Source organism: Haemorhous mexicanus, chromosome 22 (assembly GCF_027477595.1).
Source record: "Haemorhous mexicanus isolate bHaeMex1 chromosome 22, bHaeMex1.pri, whole genome shotgun sequence".
NCBI lineage: Eukaryota > Metazoa > Chordata > Aves > Passeriformes > Fringillidae > Haemorhous > Haemorhous mexicanus.
Genome location: NC_082362.1, coordinates 7,565,247 through 7,579,107, shown reverse-complemented (window position 1 = coordinate 7,579,107; position 13,861 = coordinate 7,565,247). Strand labels below are relative to the sequence as shown.

Sequence of the window (13,861 nt, the reverse complement as noted above, 5' to 3'; positions counted from 1 at the left end):
GCTATAAAGAAGATTTTATCAAGCCTGAAAGACAAAAACAACATCTTTGTAGCTCTGAAAGACGGAGGAAGATTTTCATTACACCCACTGCAGAAATACCTCAAAGCAAATTTTAAAATTTGTCATGGTGTATTCCACATTCTTATTTTGAGTTTGTCATTCATCACAGAGCGATTACTAGTTAGATATGATACACTAATTAACTCCCTGAGGAAATACCTGTGTCTTTGTTGCATATCTGGGCAAAGAACAAGACATTCTAGCCACACCTATCATTAGCCATGGAAATGGTAGTGCTTTGAGCAAACGGTGTGATAACCCCTCCATGGCAAGAGCAGCCCAGCTCAGAGGGCACTCCCCAGCCCACCCTTCATCTGGCAGAGGGAAAGCAGGGAAGCGGTTTCTGCTGCATTTTTTTTCCCTGCACTTTATTCATTAACAAAATATTCAACTCAAGTGCTGGGAAGCTGGGTGCTGCAGAACTGATTTTGGCTTCTACTGTAGGTCCTGACTTTAAGAATTATCTAACTAGGAGGTAAAAAGGGGAAGTCACACATCCTGTTGTCTCACAAGGCAGTGCTATGCATGTTAAGGGTAGCCACCAAACAAGCCTATTTACAACCTCCCATTCTAACTCCTCTTGATAAAGCAAACTGCTTTTGAAACAATTCTATTAGTAAAATAATTTTTAGTGAATTAACAAAAATAACCATCCTCACAGACACCTTCCCAAGTCTCCAATGCACACTCATATATATATATATATATATATATATATATATATATATATATATATATATATTTGGGGCACAATAATATAAACTGCAGATAATGACTTGGGAATGGGAACAGCTGACTTTGTGCCAAATAAATTCTCTCCCACTTAACACCTTCGAAGTTCTGCAGTAAGAATCCAGGGCTTACCGGCTTTAGATGAATGACAGAGCTATTTGACATCACGGTGTGGTCCCCCTCCATCATATCCAGCTCGCTCTTATCATCCGAGGCATCTGGAAGACTGTTAACACTACTGCTTTGGCTACTGGCACTGATAGACATACTAGGAATGGACTGATTACTTCCGACACTGTTCACTGTTCCCGTCCTGCCCACACCATGATCTTGTTCCTAGGAGAAAGGAATTAGAAAGAAAATTCAAACCCATCCCAGTGGTACCCACGGACATCACCAAATGGAATATTCATTCAATTTCTCTCTAAAGGCATTCACCTGCCACGTCATGGCACTTTCCACCCTCCAGGCATTGCCATGAAATGGTTTTCTTGTGGGATGCTGGGGAGAGAAAGAGTCAGCCCCGTCAAGATTAACTGGCTGATGTCAGATTCTTTTCAACAGCGAGCCTGTTAACAAGCTGAACTCTATCATGTGTCAGCCACAGCGTGTCACCAGAAACTGCTGTGACACCAGAATCACCTGAGTGCTCAGCTGGGACCCTGCACCTTGCAGGCTCTTTTCTGTACAGGAGAACTGGAATTCAGAGTCTCCTTCTCTGCATGGTGACTGCAGCACTCAACCCAAAAAAGAGAAATCAATTTCCCTGATGACCTGTTTTTCTTTTCTTCCTTTTTTTTTTTTTTTAATGTAAATAAAGTAAAAACCTCAATGCCTTAGATTTAGAACAACATTCTCAGTACATATGGTCAAAACAGAGGTTAACTGCAGTTGCTAAAGAGTCCTCATGAAGCCTCATAAACAGGCAAAGAAAGCGAGGATTTACAGGACTGGAAGCTGACTGTTCAAGCATGAACACATGGCACAGCTTCTTGCCAGCACTAGGCATCTACCCTGTTTGTCCTTGTTTGTGCCTTGAGGTAGCTTTATTCCAAGCACAAAGAGGGAGACAGTGTTTACAGCCAGGTGTGTAAACAGCCTCCCTTCGTTTCAGCAGTATCTGAATTGTGGTTATTTAAAAGACAGTCATATTCTCTGTGGTTCAGTGATGACATCCAGCATTTCTCTCACCTCCTCCTCCTCCTGTGTTTCCACTGCAGGGCCATTGTGGGCCTCCTGGAAGAGGAGCTTCTTCATTTTACGATACTGCAGGTTGTCCAGTTCTCTCACTGCATCCTTTGTTCTCTGAATCAGGTCTATTAACACTGTTTCGGGCCGCTCTCGAAGGACAAACATGTGCTGCAGAACACACAAATAGGTGAGTGGCCTCTCATGCCTCCAATGCACATGCTTTGAGGACACAGTGATGAGCTCTAGTTGGGTTTATTAGCCCTCTTCCCTGCACAGGAGGAGAGCACCTTCACAGCTAACACTGGCATTATTTTCAGACTTTGTGATCCAGATAGATTTCAGAATGATTGTACCAAAAAATAAAGGTGTAAAAACCCAGAAATAGCATTCTACATGCCATGAAAACTTGCTCACTATAAACCTAGACTTCAGAGACATTATCTACTAGTGGTTTAGTGAGGGAAGAGCAATAAATACCAAATAAAAGTTAAAGGTGCTAGACTGGCTAGTATCTTTAACCAAATGTTAATTAACTCATCAGCTAACTCTCAGTAAAAAACCCTTTTCCTTGTTTAGAAAAGCCTGGGAATCAAATATTCATCATACAGCTCTGAGTCATAAAATAGGCTGTGAACCTTAGAGCTTGGTCCTGGAACAGTTCCCTGTGTTCTGCTCTTCTCTTGGAGATATTCACCACATTTCTCTGCAAAGGTGGCTATATTTTACCCATAGGTAAAGCAAGAACTGTCTATGTATGTCAGAAGCAGCTTTTGCAGTCTCCAGATGCAATGTGCTGTGGAAGCATGAGTCATTATTAACACCACCACTACTTTCATTTTGTTCCTTTGGAGAACTGCAATGCTGTTTCCAACATGGCACATTCCCTACCTGTCCCTGTAAAGTGGCATGCAGCTGTTTCAGACTATAGTTATGGAAGGAATATGTTCCCAAACGTTTCATTTCCATCAATGTTCTCTTTAATTGCAGCACATTGCTCAAAATAAAACCAATCTGTAGAATTCTGAAATGGCAGGACTACACACCCACACCAAAACCTTTCCTGGATAATTGCATTTACTTTCTGAATAGACAGTTTTCAAAGAGGCACAAGTCCCCAGAGCCATTTTTAGGTAAAACCATGCAAAAAGGTGCTGATAAAACCTTCATAAATAGCATCCATTTCCCTGCAATGCAAAAAAATTTGGAAAAACACTGTTTAGCAGAAGCAGGGTCAGGATAAAAAGAAACCCAAAATGTCAGAAGCACTGTAAAGAGAATGACAAGTTAGCAAAATTCTGAATGCCACCTGATGCCACAAAGGAAATCCATCAAAGTCACACAAAAAAGCAGCTCCAACACCCAACTTCTCTGAGAGTTCTGTTCACTTGTCAGCCTTTTGCAACAATCAACCCCACTGGCTTTGTCTCCACACTAAAGTGAGCAAAGCCAAGTACCTGCAGCACACAGGAGCACAAATGAAGAATTGAAAAAGAAGCTAAGAAATAAAGCAAGAAAAAGCCTGCAGACTGCTGAGGCTTTTTCTTGCCAAGGAAAAATAGAGGGAGGAAAAACTGGTTTATTTTTCCTCCTTTTCCCCAGCAGAGGATTTCAGGTACTGCATAAAGCACACTGGAGTGTTCTATAGCACAGATCACAGAGGGGAGTAACAAAAGGTATTTGTTAGCTAATGCATGGCAGCTCTGTCAGGATTAATTATAATCACTGGAATGACTGAGTTTACAAACTAAAACTCTCGACAAGTCGATGGTCATCCAGTGTCACTTGCTGGAGTGAACTTTTATGATGAGATCTCCAAGGCTAGCTTGGAAAGTCACGTGGGGAACACTCTGAGACACTGCAGACAGGCAGCAAAGCCAGGGCTGCCAGCTCAGTACACCCCACAGCACTCACAGCTCAAAGGTGTTTGAGCATCATTAACCAGAACATTGTACAGTAGGTGAGACAGACCATCATCACAGGGCACAGCCCCTTTTAATACCACATGGAAAACAGAAAGGACAAGCAAGCCAACCTTCAGAAGCTCCTCTGATGTAGGCCTGTCTTGAGGAATTTTCTGGAGGCAAGAATCTACGAAGTTTCGAAAATAATCAGACCTGTGTCAAGGAGAGGAAAAAAAATCCACCTAAGTTAATGACCCAGTTTAATTCATTAAGGAGTCAAGATCCTCACATCTGGATGCTTGTAGCTCCTAGGCCAAGAACTACGGTTCAGTAAACCATAATTAGGAAGTTTTCAACTTTTGAAATTAGTTTTCTGTATTTGCTGTTTTCAAAAGACAGTTGTTGAGGTTGGGAGGCACAAAATGTTACTACTGTGCTTTATTCTTCTGAAGTTTATGCAACAGACACTTGCCACACACAAGCTTCATCTTGCAAAGCAATACTTCAACAAAACAGGATTTAGAAACTGACAGTGTGGTTTGTGATAAAAAAAACACTAAACCCCACAGTTTTGGGAAGCTTGGGAGCTTCAAAAGTTTACTGACCCATGAACGGAGTTTCTTACAGGATCTTAAGTTCTTCCAACATCCTGTCCTGTTCCTACTACACCGAAGAGTCTCAAACATATATTTAGTAATTGGTCAATTTTGTGTACCAAATGTATAGTGAATCTAATGAGAACCTTCCAGCTCACATCCTCCCAACAGGACTCCAGCCATTTCAAGAACTCAGCATGACAAAGCAGTCCATTTACAGCGACCCCCTACAACATTCCTCCCTCAGCAATACTCACCATTCATTAGACTGTAGTGTAGGGGATTCATTCTGCGCTATGTGATATAAGGCACTCATTGCGTTCATGTTAAACAAAGGAGGCTTCCTTTCCGCTGCACACAAGAGAAAAGAAGTTTTTATATAGGGAGAAAGTCTCATGTTGTTGCTCTTTTTATTTATTTAATCTTTTTTTTACAGTTTACATCTCTTTAAAAAGAAAACCACATCAGCAAAATCCCGAATGCCTGAACATGGAACCCCAAACCAACCCTACCCTGCAATCAGACAGATATGTTGGCATATGTCCTGTGCCATTGCAGAAGATGAAAGCCCTTTGAAGATCAAATGCCTTGTCCTCTCAAGCTTTTAAATTACGTGGTTTATCATAGTTGAGTTCTCTGACTCATTGTAATGTACTAAAATAGGAATAAGTTAACAGTAAGCTCTATACTGGGTGTTTAGCCACTAAGCATTCTTGGCTTCATACACCCCCCCCCTTTGTTTTTTTTAATCTACAGTTGCTAAAAAGCTAAGAAATATTTATTTCTAGCAGGACAGCAGTGATGAAGAAAAAACTGGTTACAAGAACCATCAAATCACACTTAACTGACTAAGCACATGGGCAGGAAGTCAGCAACAGGCCAACTCTTTATACTATTTTGAGAGTCGCCTTCTCTCTTTGGCTCTTCTCTCTTTCAAGCTTGTATTACTCTTATAGACTGACACAGCATGAAAGCCTAATGAGGAAGGAGATGATCTCACTGTAACAACAAAATTGAAGCTTCATCAGAATGTTTATGGGGCAAACTTTATAAAGCTCAGCCTCGCTATAGACATTCCAGAGAAGCTGGTCAGGCCACGAGGATGTTCCTACACTACTGAAAATGCAACAGAAAACTTTCCTTCCTCAAAAAAAAATAAACAAGGAAAAAAATAATGCTACTTTTCTTAGTCTGCTCAGTTCTGAGTTGAATAGTAGCACTGAACTATGGATCAGAGATCATGGTTCACTCATGGCTATGGCAGGATGGTCTAAGCCCCACAAATTCCTCAGAATGGGTAGATTGAGGACTTAAGTCTTTCCTCAAATTCAGCTCTTTACCTTCTCTAATCTGTCAGATAACTAGTTGCTGCTATCAAGGATCAGACAGATTATTCATTAAACTATTTTAACTGACTGTTCTCTCTACCATTTTTTTTTTTTCCTCTTAGCTCACCTGAATAAAATAGAAATTTTCTGGAAACCCTGAAACTGAGCCCTCAATAAGACCATTTCTAAGACTAAGTGATAATTTGAGAAGACTACAAGACATCTCATTTCCCTGCTGCCCTCCCATGCTTACTCAAAGCAACACAAATGAGCCAGGCACACGGATCCAGCCTACACTGCTCTGCTGTCCTGACCTAGTCTCACCTCCCACCACGCCAGCAGCCGTAGACAAAGCCCAACACGCTTCATCCTGCAAGAACGCGGCGTGCAGGACTCCCGGGGGTGTGGTGGCCATGAGCTCACTGCATTCCTGGAGCCCTGCAGCCAGCCAAGTCTCCTTACTCCACTCAGAGCAGGATTCTGTCATGACAGTCACACCCCTTCAACTTGCTTTATATTGGCAACCAAGAAGCAAAAAAAAAAACCCCAACAAACAAAATCTCTGCTCTGAAGAAAGAATCTATTTCATGTCCTGGAAGAAAATGAAGTTGACAGTTTGGAATGCCAGACAGCATTTTTAGCTAAACTGTGCAGTTCACATGGATTAGTGTGTTCCTGAGAGCTCTCACTGCCTGGCTGGGCTGCTCCTCCATGGAGGCTGGGTTGGAGCATGAGCAATCAGATCTGACAAGGATGGGAGGACAGCCTCAGGTGCATGGAGCAGTGGCGTGCATGGTGTGCTTCAGCCAGGGTGTTTTTGTTCCAAGACAACATGATGTGTTAAACAGAATGCCATACTAACACTGTCCCTTTAAACTCACATCCTGCTTTAAAGGGTCTGTTCTAATGGCAACGCCATCATGTCTTTGGGCTTTGAGTTTCAGGTTACCACTTCAAAATTGGATTCTTTCGTATCTTTTCATTTAAGGGGAAAAAAAAAAATTTATTCAGAAGTGACAACACACACTGAACACAGCTCTGAAGTTGTCAACTTCTCCAGAACTTCATCACTGCAGAAGTTGTTAATGTGTGTTAAATTTACACAGAAACAATATCAACTTATAGCACTAAATGTATCTCCACATTGGTACCTTTAATGGTTCACTTCTAAAGCTGTTCAGCAATTGACTGTTCTTCAGTTCAGAAGTTAACTGCCTCTCCCACACAGAATGTGAACACCCTTAGCGACATCACTTGGCCACTCTCTTTGTCTCTATAACTCTTTTTCTTCAGGTAATGAAAACACCAGTTCAATAAACATCAAATTGGAGACTGGTCTGGAATTCTAGAAGTGCTTTCACTCTTTTCTCTAAAACTCAGGGCCCAGAGAAACCAGGGCAAGAAAGGGAGCACAAATCTTCTGCACTGTGATTCAACTGAGTAAGTTCTAGGTATAATAACAACATTTTAATTTTTTTTCAAAGGAAATAACTTACCTAACTCAATACAGGTAATTCCAAGAGACCAAACATCTACTTTGCCATCATACTGCCCTTCATCCATGGCTAAAATCACTTCTGGGGCCATCCTAAGAAAAGAAACTGGTGCTCAAAATAGGCAGTGGAACAAATTATCTTTACCAGTATGAAAAAGGCTGTTTCCCTGATTTCAGCTACCATAAACAAATCATTCGCCAAGCTATCAGGCATGACCATGGGATACTGGGAACAAAGACCAGGCACCCACACTAGAACAGGCCAGCAGAGGCTGTGTGATGTTCTCCTGAGCTTTGCCCAGCTTTTCATTTGTGAGTATCACCACCTTCTCAGCCTCCCACATTTCCAATAGTTTAGCTGGCTGACCAACTGTGGTGAAATAATTATAACATGCAGTTGAGTAAACACCACAGACTAGGTGTAAGAGATCAAAAGCATACAAGGGATCTGCAAAGGGGTTGGTTCAGTGACCCTGGCCTTTCCTATGAAAGAAAAAACACTTCAGTTATTTCAACAACCAGACACGGTGAGAATACATGAATTGTTTAAACCACTGGGGGGAGTGATTAAAATATATTACAGATTATTCAATCCCACCTCTACCACTTTAGGTCAGTCTAAGCAGAAAGCAAAATATTTTTATTACTTTTTGTGAACAACAAACACAGGGATACACAATTTTTTGGAACTCAGAGCCTACTTACTACTGAAACTTTTTTTTCTAACAAAGTACATTTTATCACCACCACAACTGGAAGAATACACAACTAGCTCCAATAAGCCCAAGTATATTAAATAGCCAATACATGATCCTTTCACTTCACAGAGCCAGAAATGAGTAAAACTCTTGGCTTACCAATATGGCGTCCCCACAAATGAGTTGGCAGGAGATGCTATGGAAGCAGACCCAAAGTCAGCAAGTTTCACCTGTCCTGGCTCTGTCAGCAGGATGTTCCCTGCCTTGATATCTCTGATGACAGAAAACAAGTGTCAGTATTACTCTCCTCCTAAGAAGAAAACTCCCTATTGGACAGACTATGAAACACACCAATATTCACACGTTCAAGCTGCAAAATAATCACATTTCCTCCAAACACAAAGTCTTTAACCATTAGGTTAATTGCTTAAAGTGGCCCTTGATTTTGGATACATTTGTCTTACGTGTTAGTCTAGTGTTTTAGACTACTATAAATCATTTGTTTGGGATTATATGGATACTGTGAAAAGAAAATCTCTGCTTACAATGTAGAATTTGGGATGGAGGGGATACACATAATTTGTTTTGTTCATTGTAAGTATGTATGAGACAACAAAAGTGTAACTACTCACCTATGGATCATATTGTGAGAATGCAAGTATGCTAATCCCTGGAGAGCACCATGGGTAATTGCTGCTATTTCCACTTCTTGCAATGGCTTTTTATGAACTTAAGGAAAAAATTTATGTGAAATTCAATATTACAGAAAACAATACAGTTTGCAACATGCAAGCCAGAACTGTTAACAATGTAAACAGAAATACTAAAAGACCATTTTCACTGGGTTCAGTATGAGAAGCAAATGCAAAAATAGTTCACAGAGTACATTCTATAATCAGATGTAATCTTCTAACTGTAAACCAGCAGCTATTTACTACCAAAGAGACCACTCTCCAACCATAAACTACATTCCTGTAACCAGTCTCCCAAGTAACTTCTTGAGACTCAGTATTGAGTTTTCCATTAATGAAGTGAAACTCCAAACCCCAGAAATTTACAACAATTCACACACAAATAAATTGTAGCAACACAGATCAGATTCTGGCAGCTCAGCTTTTGGTCCTGAAATGCTTCTGGCAAGGAAAGGAACAACTTACTGCCACACATATCTCTTCAAAGACAGTCTACTCTTAGAAGCCTGATAGAAAAATGACAATTTAATGAAAGACCTCATCAGCACAACCCTAACACTGCTGTAATGCTATTCTACTCAACAGGCCTACAGTTGTTAGTAAGCACTAGGATCAACAGCAAGGGTTTTCAGCAGTAAATCTTGAACTGCCATGGCAGGAGAACCTAAAACTCAGAAACAAATAGCTGACTGACAACTTTAAAATGATACAAACCAAGGAGAAACTAAGCACCTGGGAAAACTAATATTCTACAGAAAAGCCACTACAACTGTGCAAGAATTTGACAAACTACAGCTATTTATATACACTCTGGCCCCAAACAAAACTATAAACTTAAGAAAAACTCTTGTGATGCTGTAACCCCCTAGTTCAGTACTCTACTTCTGACTTTCCATCAAATAAACATATGTGACTCACTTACCTTCTAGTAAATCTGATGCTGATCCTAAACAATATTCCATAACAAGCTGTTAGAGGAAGAAATCAAAGTAGTTAGAAAATCTGTAATAGTAAATACATGTTTTTTAGACTTGTATGGAGAAACCTAGAACTAATTCCTGGAACACACAGTGCAGGCTGCAATAAAGCAAGTATTGCTTGTACCATGAACTTCATCCCAGCACTGTCACACTGACCCCTCCCACAAGTACAGCTCTAACTGGAAATAAGCATAACCCTCCTGTGTAAGATACCAAGCAACACCACTTGTAAGGAAGGCCAAAGCACATTCATGACCAGTTAGGTATTGTATTACATATCATATTTTATATACACATACTTAACAGGAATGTTAAACTGCACTTAACAAGCTTATCAGAGTATTAAAGGGCTATTTAGGGATTTACTTAAGATTCTGTCCCAGTCAGATTTCAAAAAGAGAAACTAAAACTTTGCCCTACAGATTTATTGAAGCTAACTCACAAAACAGTACTTACAACTTAAACTATTAGTTCAACAATGTAATTTCTTTAGTATATTGCACTACAAAACTTTTATTAGTGATGGGTGCACATTATTTCAAATACTCAGTTTATCAAGCTAAATACACTAGAACAGCAACGCTTAATCCAAGCAAAAGGAAAATTTCCTTAAATCTTGGTTCCAGAAAGTACATTCAGTTTGTTGAGCACCTGTAAGGCCCTTGGCTATGCTCATCTCAGTCTGTACAACACCAGCGCTCAGGTGCCTCCCAAAATCCAGGTGGAGATTTCAAAGCACCTTAAACCAAGGTAAGAGAAGTGCAGAGCAGCATTTGCTTACCCATGCTGTATGCTCCCGCAGATAGCAGCCTTTGTATTCTATACTGTTAGGGTGTTTTATTCTTTGGAGGAACTTGACTTCCTTAATAATATCCTGCCATTTCTGTAGGGAATAAAAGGAACAGAAAGACTTTTTAGAACTGTTACCTTTTTGTTGTTGTTGTTACTATGTAGTTTAATTATTTAAAGAGGCAAAACTATCTCAAGGTTCAAATCAAAGTAAGTTTGTATCAACACTATGATATTCACTGCTTAACTCCTCAGCACACCTACAAAATGAGTTGCTGATCAATTAGGCTGTATGCAAGGCTCTCTCATCAATATAAATGTTTTATATTTCTATGTGTGCATAGGATATACTGGTAAACATTTAATATCTGAACAAGTCCTCAAAAAAGAAGTGATCCTCTACTAAGGGATACCAATTCTGTTGTCAAATCAAACACACACCCCAACCTGAAAGAAATGTAGGTGATAAGTGTCCCTCAGCAGGATCAGCTGCCTCTCTCAACTCTTGTTACTATAAAGACCTATGCCAACTAGTCACTATATTATACTGGATGAGGCTCCCTTTATCAGCTGCCAACAATCTGAGAACATTCTTGATAATGTTTCTCTATTACTAGTTTAATCTTTACAAGGGCCCATTTAAAACGAGTTACCTACTAGATAAAGGAATGGTTCTACTGGAGAAAAAAAATAAACAGATAAAACAAAGCCAGGTTTATAATAATGGGAGCTCTGTTAGCCCAACTTTAAAGCACAGAAGAGGCCAAAGTATCAAGTTCCAATGTGTGCCTAGACACTGACATTGCTTGCCTTGGAGACCTCCAAGTCTCCCCATGTGCTGCACAGCCACATCTCCTCAGGCAGGAAAGGCATGAATCTGAGAGTGCAAGAGTAAAACTACAACTGCAGAAAGTACCTTCAAAACCAAATGCAGTAGCTGAAACCATTTAAGTATGCAGCCATAAATGTAAGAGTGTTGACACTGCAAATGTTTTTGAGCAAGAGTATCAGATCTGAAGTTAACCAGACGGAGAGGAACCAAACTCCAAAAGGCTCAAAAGCTGCTTTCCAGGTTCTGTTAATCTCTCAGCACACTCTTCCTCATGTGTTGGTATGTGGGTAGTATTCACAGAGGGACAGAGGGCCCATCTACCCTAAGGCTTTGGAAAACATGTGCAAAACCTCAATAACAATTTTAGGCTTAGAGAAACACATGAAACCGTGGAACACAGAAGCTCACAACTGAGGCAGCTGATTGACTACATTAAGCATTTCTCAACACCAGAATTGCTGCTCACACAGTGCAGCGATAGCATAAACTCTCTCACTGACACTGGAGTGACTTAGTTGCCTTTTACCTTTAGCCTCAAAGGCCCTGAGGTACTAAGCAATAAAAGCCAAACCAAGAAAGCATCATGTTAAACTTCTACATTGGGAAGAGAGAAGTGATATATTAGTCAAGAAGTATTCATGATTTCCTGCATAAAAAAAAAGCTCCAAGACCACATTAAGAGCACAGTACTACATTTTCCAAAGGTTTTAAACCTATTCTTAGTATAAAATATGACCTTATTTGAGAGAATAATTTTTCCCACCAATGGTAATATCTTATTATGAAACCAAATGATACCAAAATGCCCTTAATCAATTTTCCTTACATAGGCTCGATCATAACTCCAGTGAACTTCTGAACAAAACAAATAAATATGGATGTAAAATAGAAAGTGCTTTAATCCTGGTCTTATTGCTTTCTTCAAAATAAAGAAACATACGCATTGAAGACAAACAAAAGCTATTTCTGAAGCATGCACAGTTTGTTTCATTCATGTGAATAGAGTATTTATAGCTCACAGTAATTAAAACAGTAGGACAAGTAGCAAGTACAAATTATTCTTTCATCAGTACACAGTTAAACAAGTCACCGCAGCGACAAAACAGAAACAGGCATAGCAAATTTAACTCTGAAGCTAGAATTCAGGACTGCTGGAGAGACACTGCCACCTCTACCTCCTACACAGACACACACACACAGAGGAAGGAATAGTTCAGCTCCCTGGAGTGCAGATGATCAATACACAAAAGGCAGGCACAGAAAGCAAAGAGCTGTTAGTCGAACTCATCGGAGCAAGACTGCTGCTAAGATTGGAATATAGAGAATGGAGGGAGGGAACCATAAATGCTTTGGACAACATGCTTATGAGAAATACTTCTGCTGAAAAATAATGCCATGATTTGATAGATGTTATTTACCAGAAATAATATCAAATTAGTTGCTCGTGTCATCTTGGGCTTTTCAAGAATCGGTATTAGCACTTAAACGTCTCAAGTATAAAATCAACTCTCTCTGCTAAGCATCCCAGGGAAGAGGAGACACATCTGGGGTGGCCATGAAAACACTTAACGACTAAATCTCAGAGGCCCACTTCTACAGACCCTTCTGCAAAGACTGCCTTAATCCCTGGCTCTGGCAATTCTTCGGGAATTATGTTGCTGTTCAGATTTTCACACTCATTCATTCACCACTCTTTTGCCTTTGTTTCAGCTGCTCACAAGCACAATCATTCCTGGGAGGGATGCATTCTGCCTCACTACTTGATACAAACAAGGCTCCCTTGGAAGCTCTCACTACTGCATCCATTTCTACCATTTCTTTGTCCTGATTTTTTTGAAAGGTATTTAAAAAGGAACATTTACGGGCAGTAAGACACCAACATACAAACCCATCATTTTAATTTTTTTTTCTGTCTACACATTTCTGTGGTCCCAAAAAGAACCCTTTGTATCTGAAAGAAGAGAGTTCCACCTCTCTTTTTTGAGGAGCAGATTACACAGAAATACACTGAACAGTAAACTGATTTATTTTGTTTATACAGCACTCTCATTCACCTTTACAGTTCTAGAAAATATTTCTCCTGCAAGAACCCAACCTAACTAAAATCATCCCAATATAGTAATTATTTGCAATGATCGAGGTTTAATATACAACATGTTCTACATACCTCATTGGACTGCTTCCCACTATATGACATTTTCTTGATGGCCACCACTTCATTGGTGCGCACATCACGTGCCTGTAACAGGAGAACACAATCCATCAGTTCCTTCAGGCCCCAGCTTTCCAGAAGATGCAAACCACACACAGTCATCAAATAATCTCTATTCTAAGTTAGCTTTTGCAGAGCATTAAACTAAAGTATCTTCCAAGAGGTGTGACTGCTGCAAGAATTAGAAATTTCCAAAGCGAAAGGGAGACAAGGTGTGACATTTTTCCATGTTCAGCATCCACCAAGTCTCTGCAGGAGTCAAGCATTGTGACTTAAACTAAAAATCAGCTCTGATTCAAGTAGAAGGGATTTTCCCTAAATCAACTTCTCTCCCTGCCCAGGTCCATTCCACATG

General features: G+C 40.1%; 1 protein-coding gene across 2 annotated transcripts in view; it reads right to left on the bottom strand.

Annotated features, from left to right (window-relative positions):
- The window catches only part of TAOK1 (TAO kinase 1), a 62,998-nt gene that overhangs the window by 17,393 nt on the left and 31,744 nt on the right, over positions 1-13,861 (bottom strand). For both annotated transcript variants that reach the window (XM_059866152.1, XM_059866153.1), the window contains exons 3-12: positions 13,462-13,533; positions 10,455-10,556; positions 9,616-9,661; positions 8,634-8,730; positions 8,161-8,274; positions 7,305-7,396; positions 4,738-4,831; positions 4,016-4,097; positions 1,984-2,151; positions 925-1,128 (exon numbers count right to left, since the gene is read on the bottom strand). In XM_059866152.1, coding sequence (XP_059722135.1) covers positions 925-1,128; positions 1,984-2,151; positions 4,016-4,097; positions 4,738-4,831; positions 7,305-7,396; positions 8,161-8,274; positions 8,634-8,730; positions 9,616-9,661; positions 10,455-10,556; positions 13,462-13,533 — 1,071 coding nt within the window. The remainder of the gene's footprint in view (positions 1-924; positions 1,129-1,983; positions 2,152-4,015; positions 4,098-4,737; positions 4,832-7,304; positions 7,397-8,160; positions 8,275-8,633; positions 8,731-9,615; positions 9,662-10,454; positions 10,557-13,461; positions 13,534-13,861) is intronic.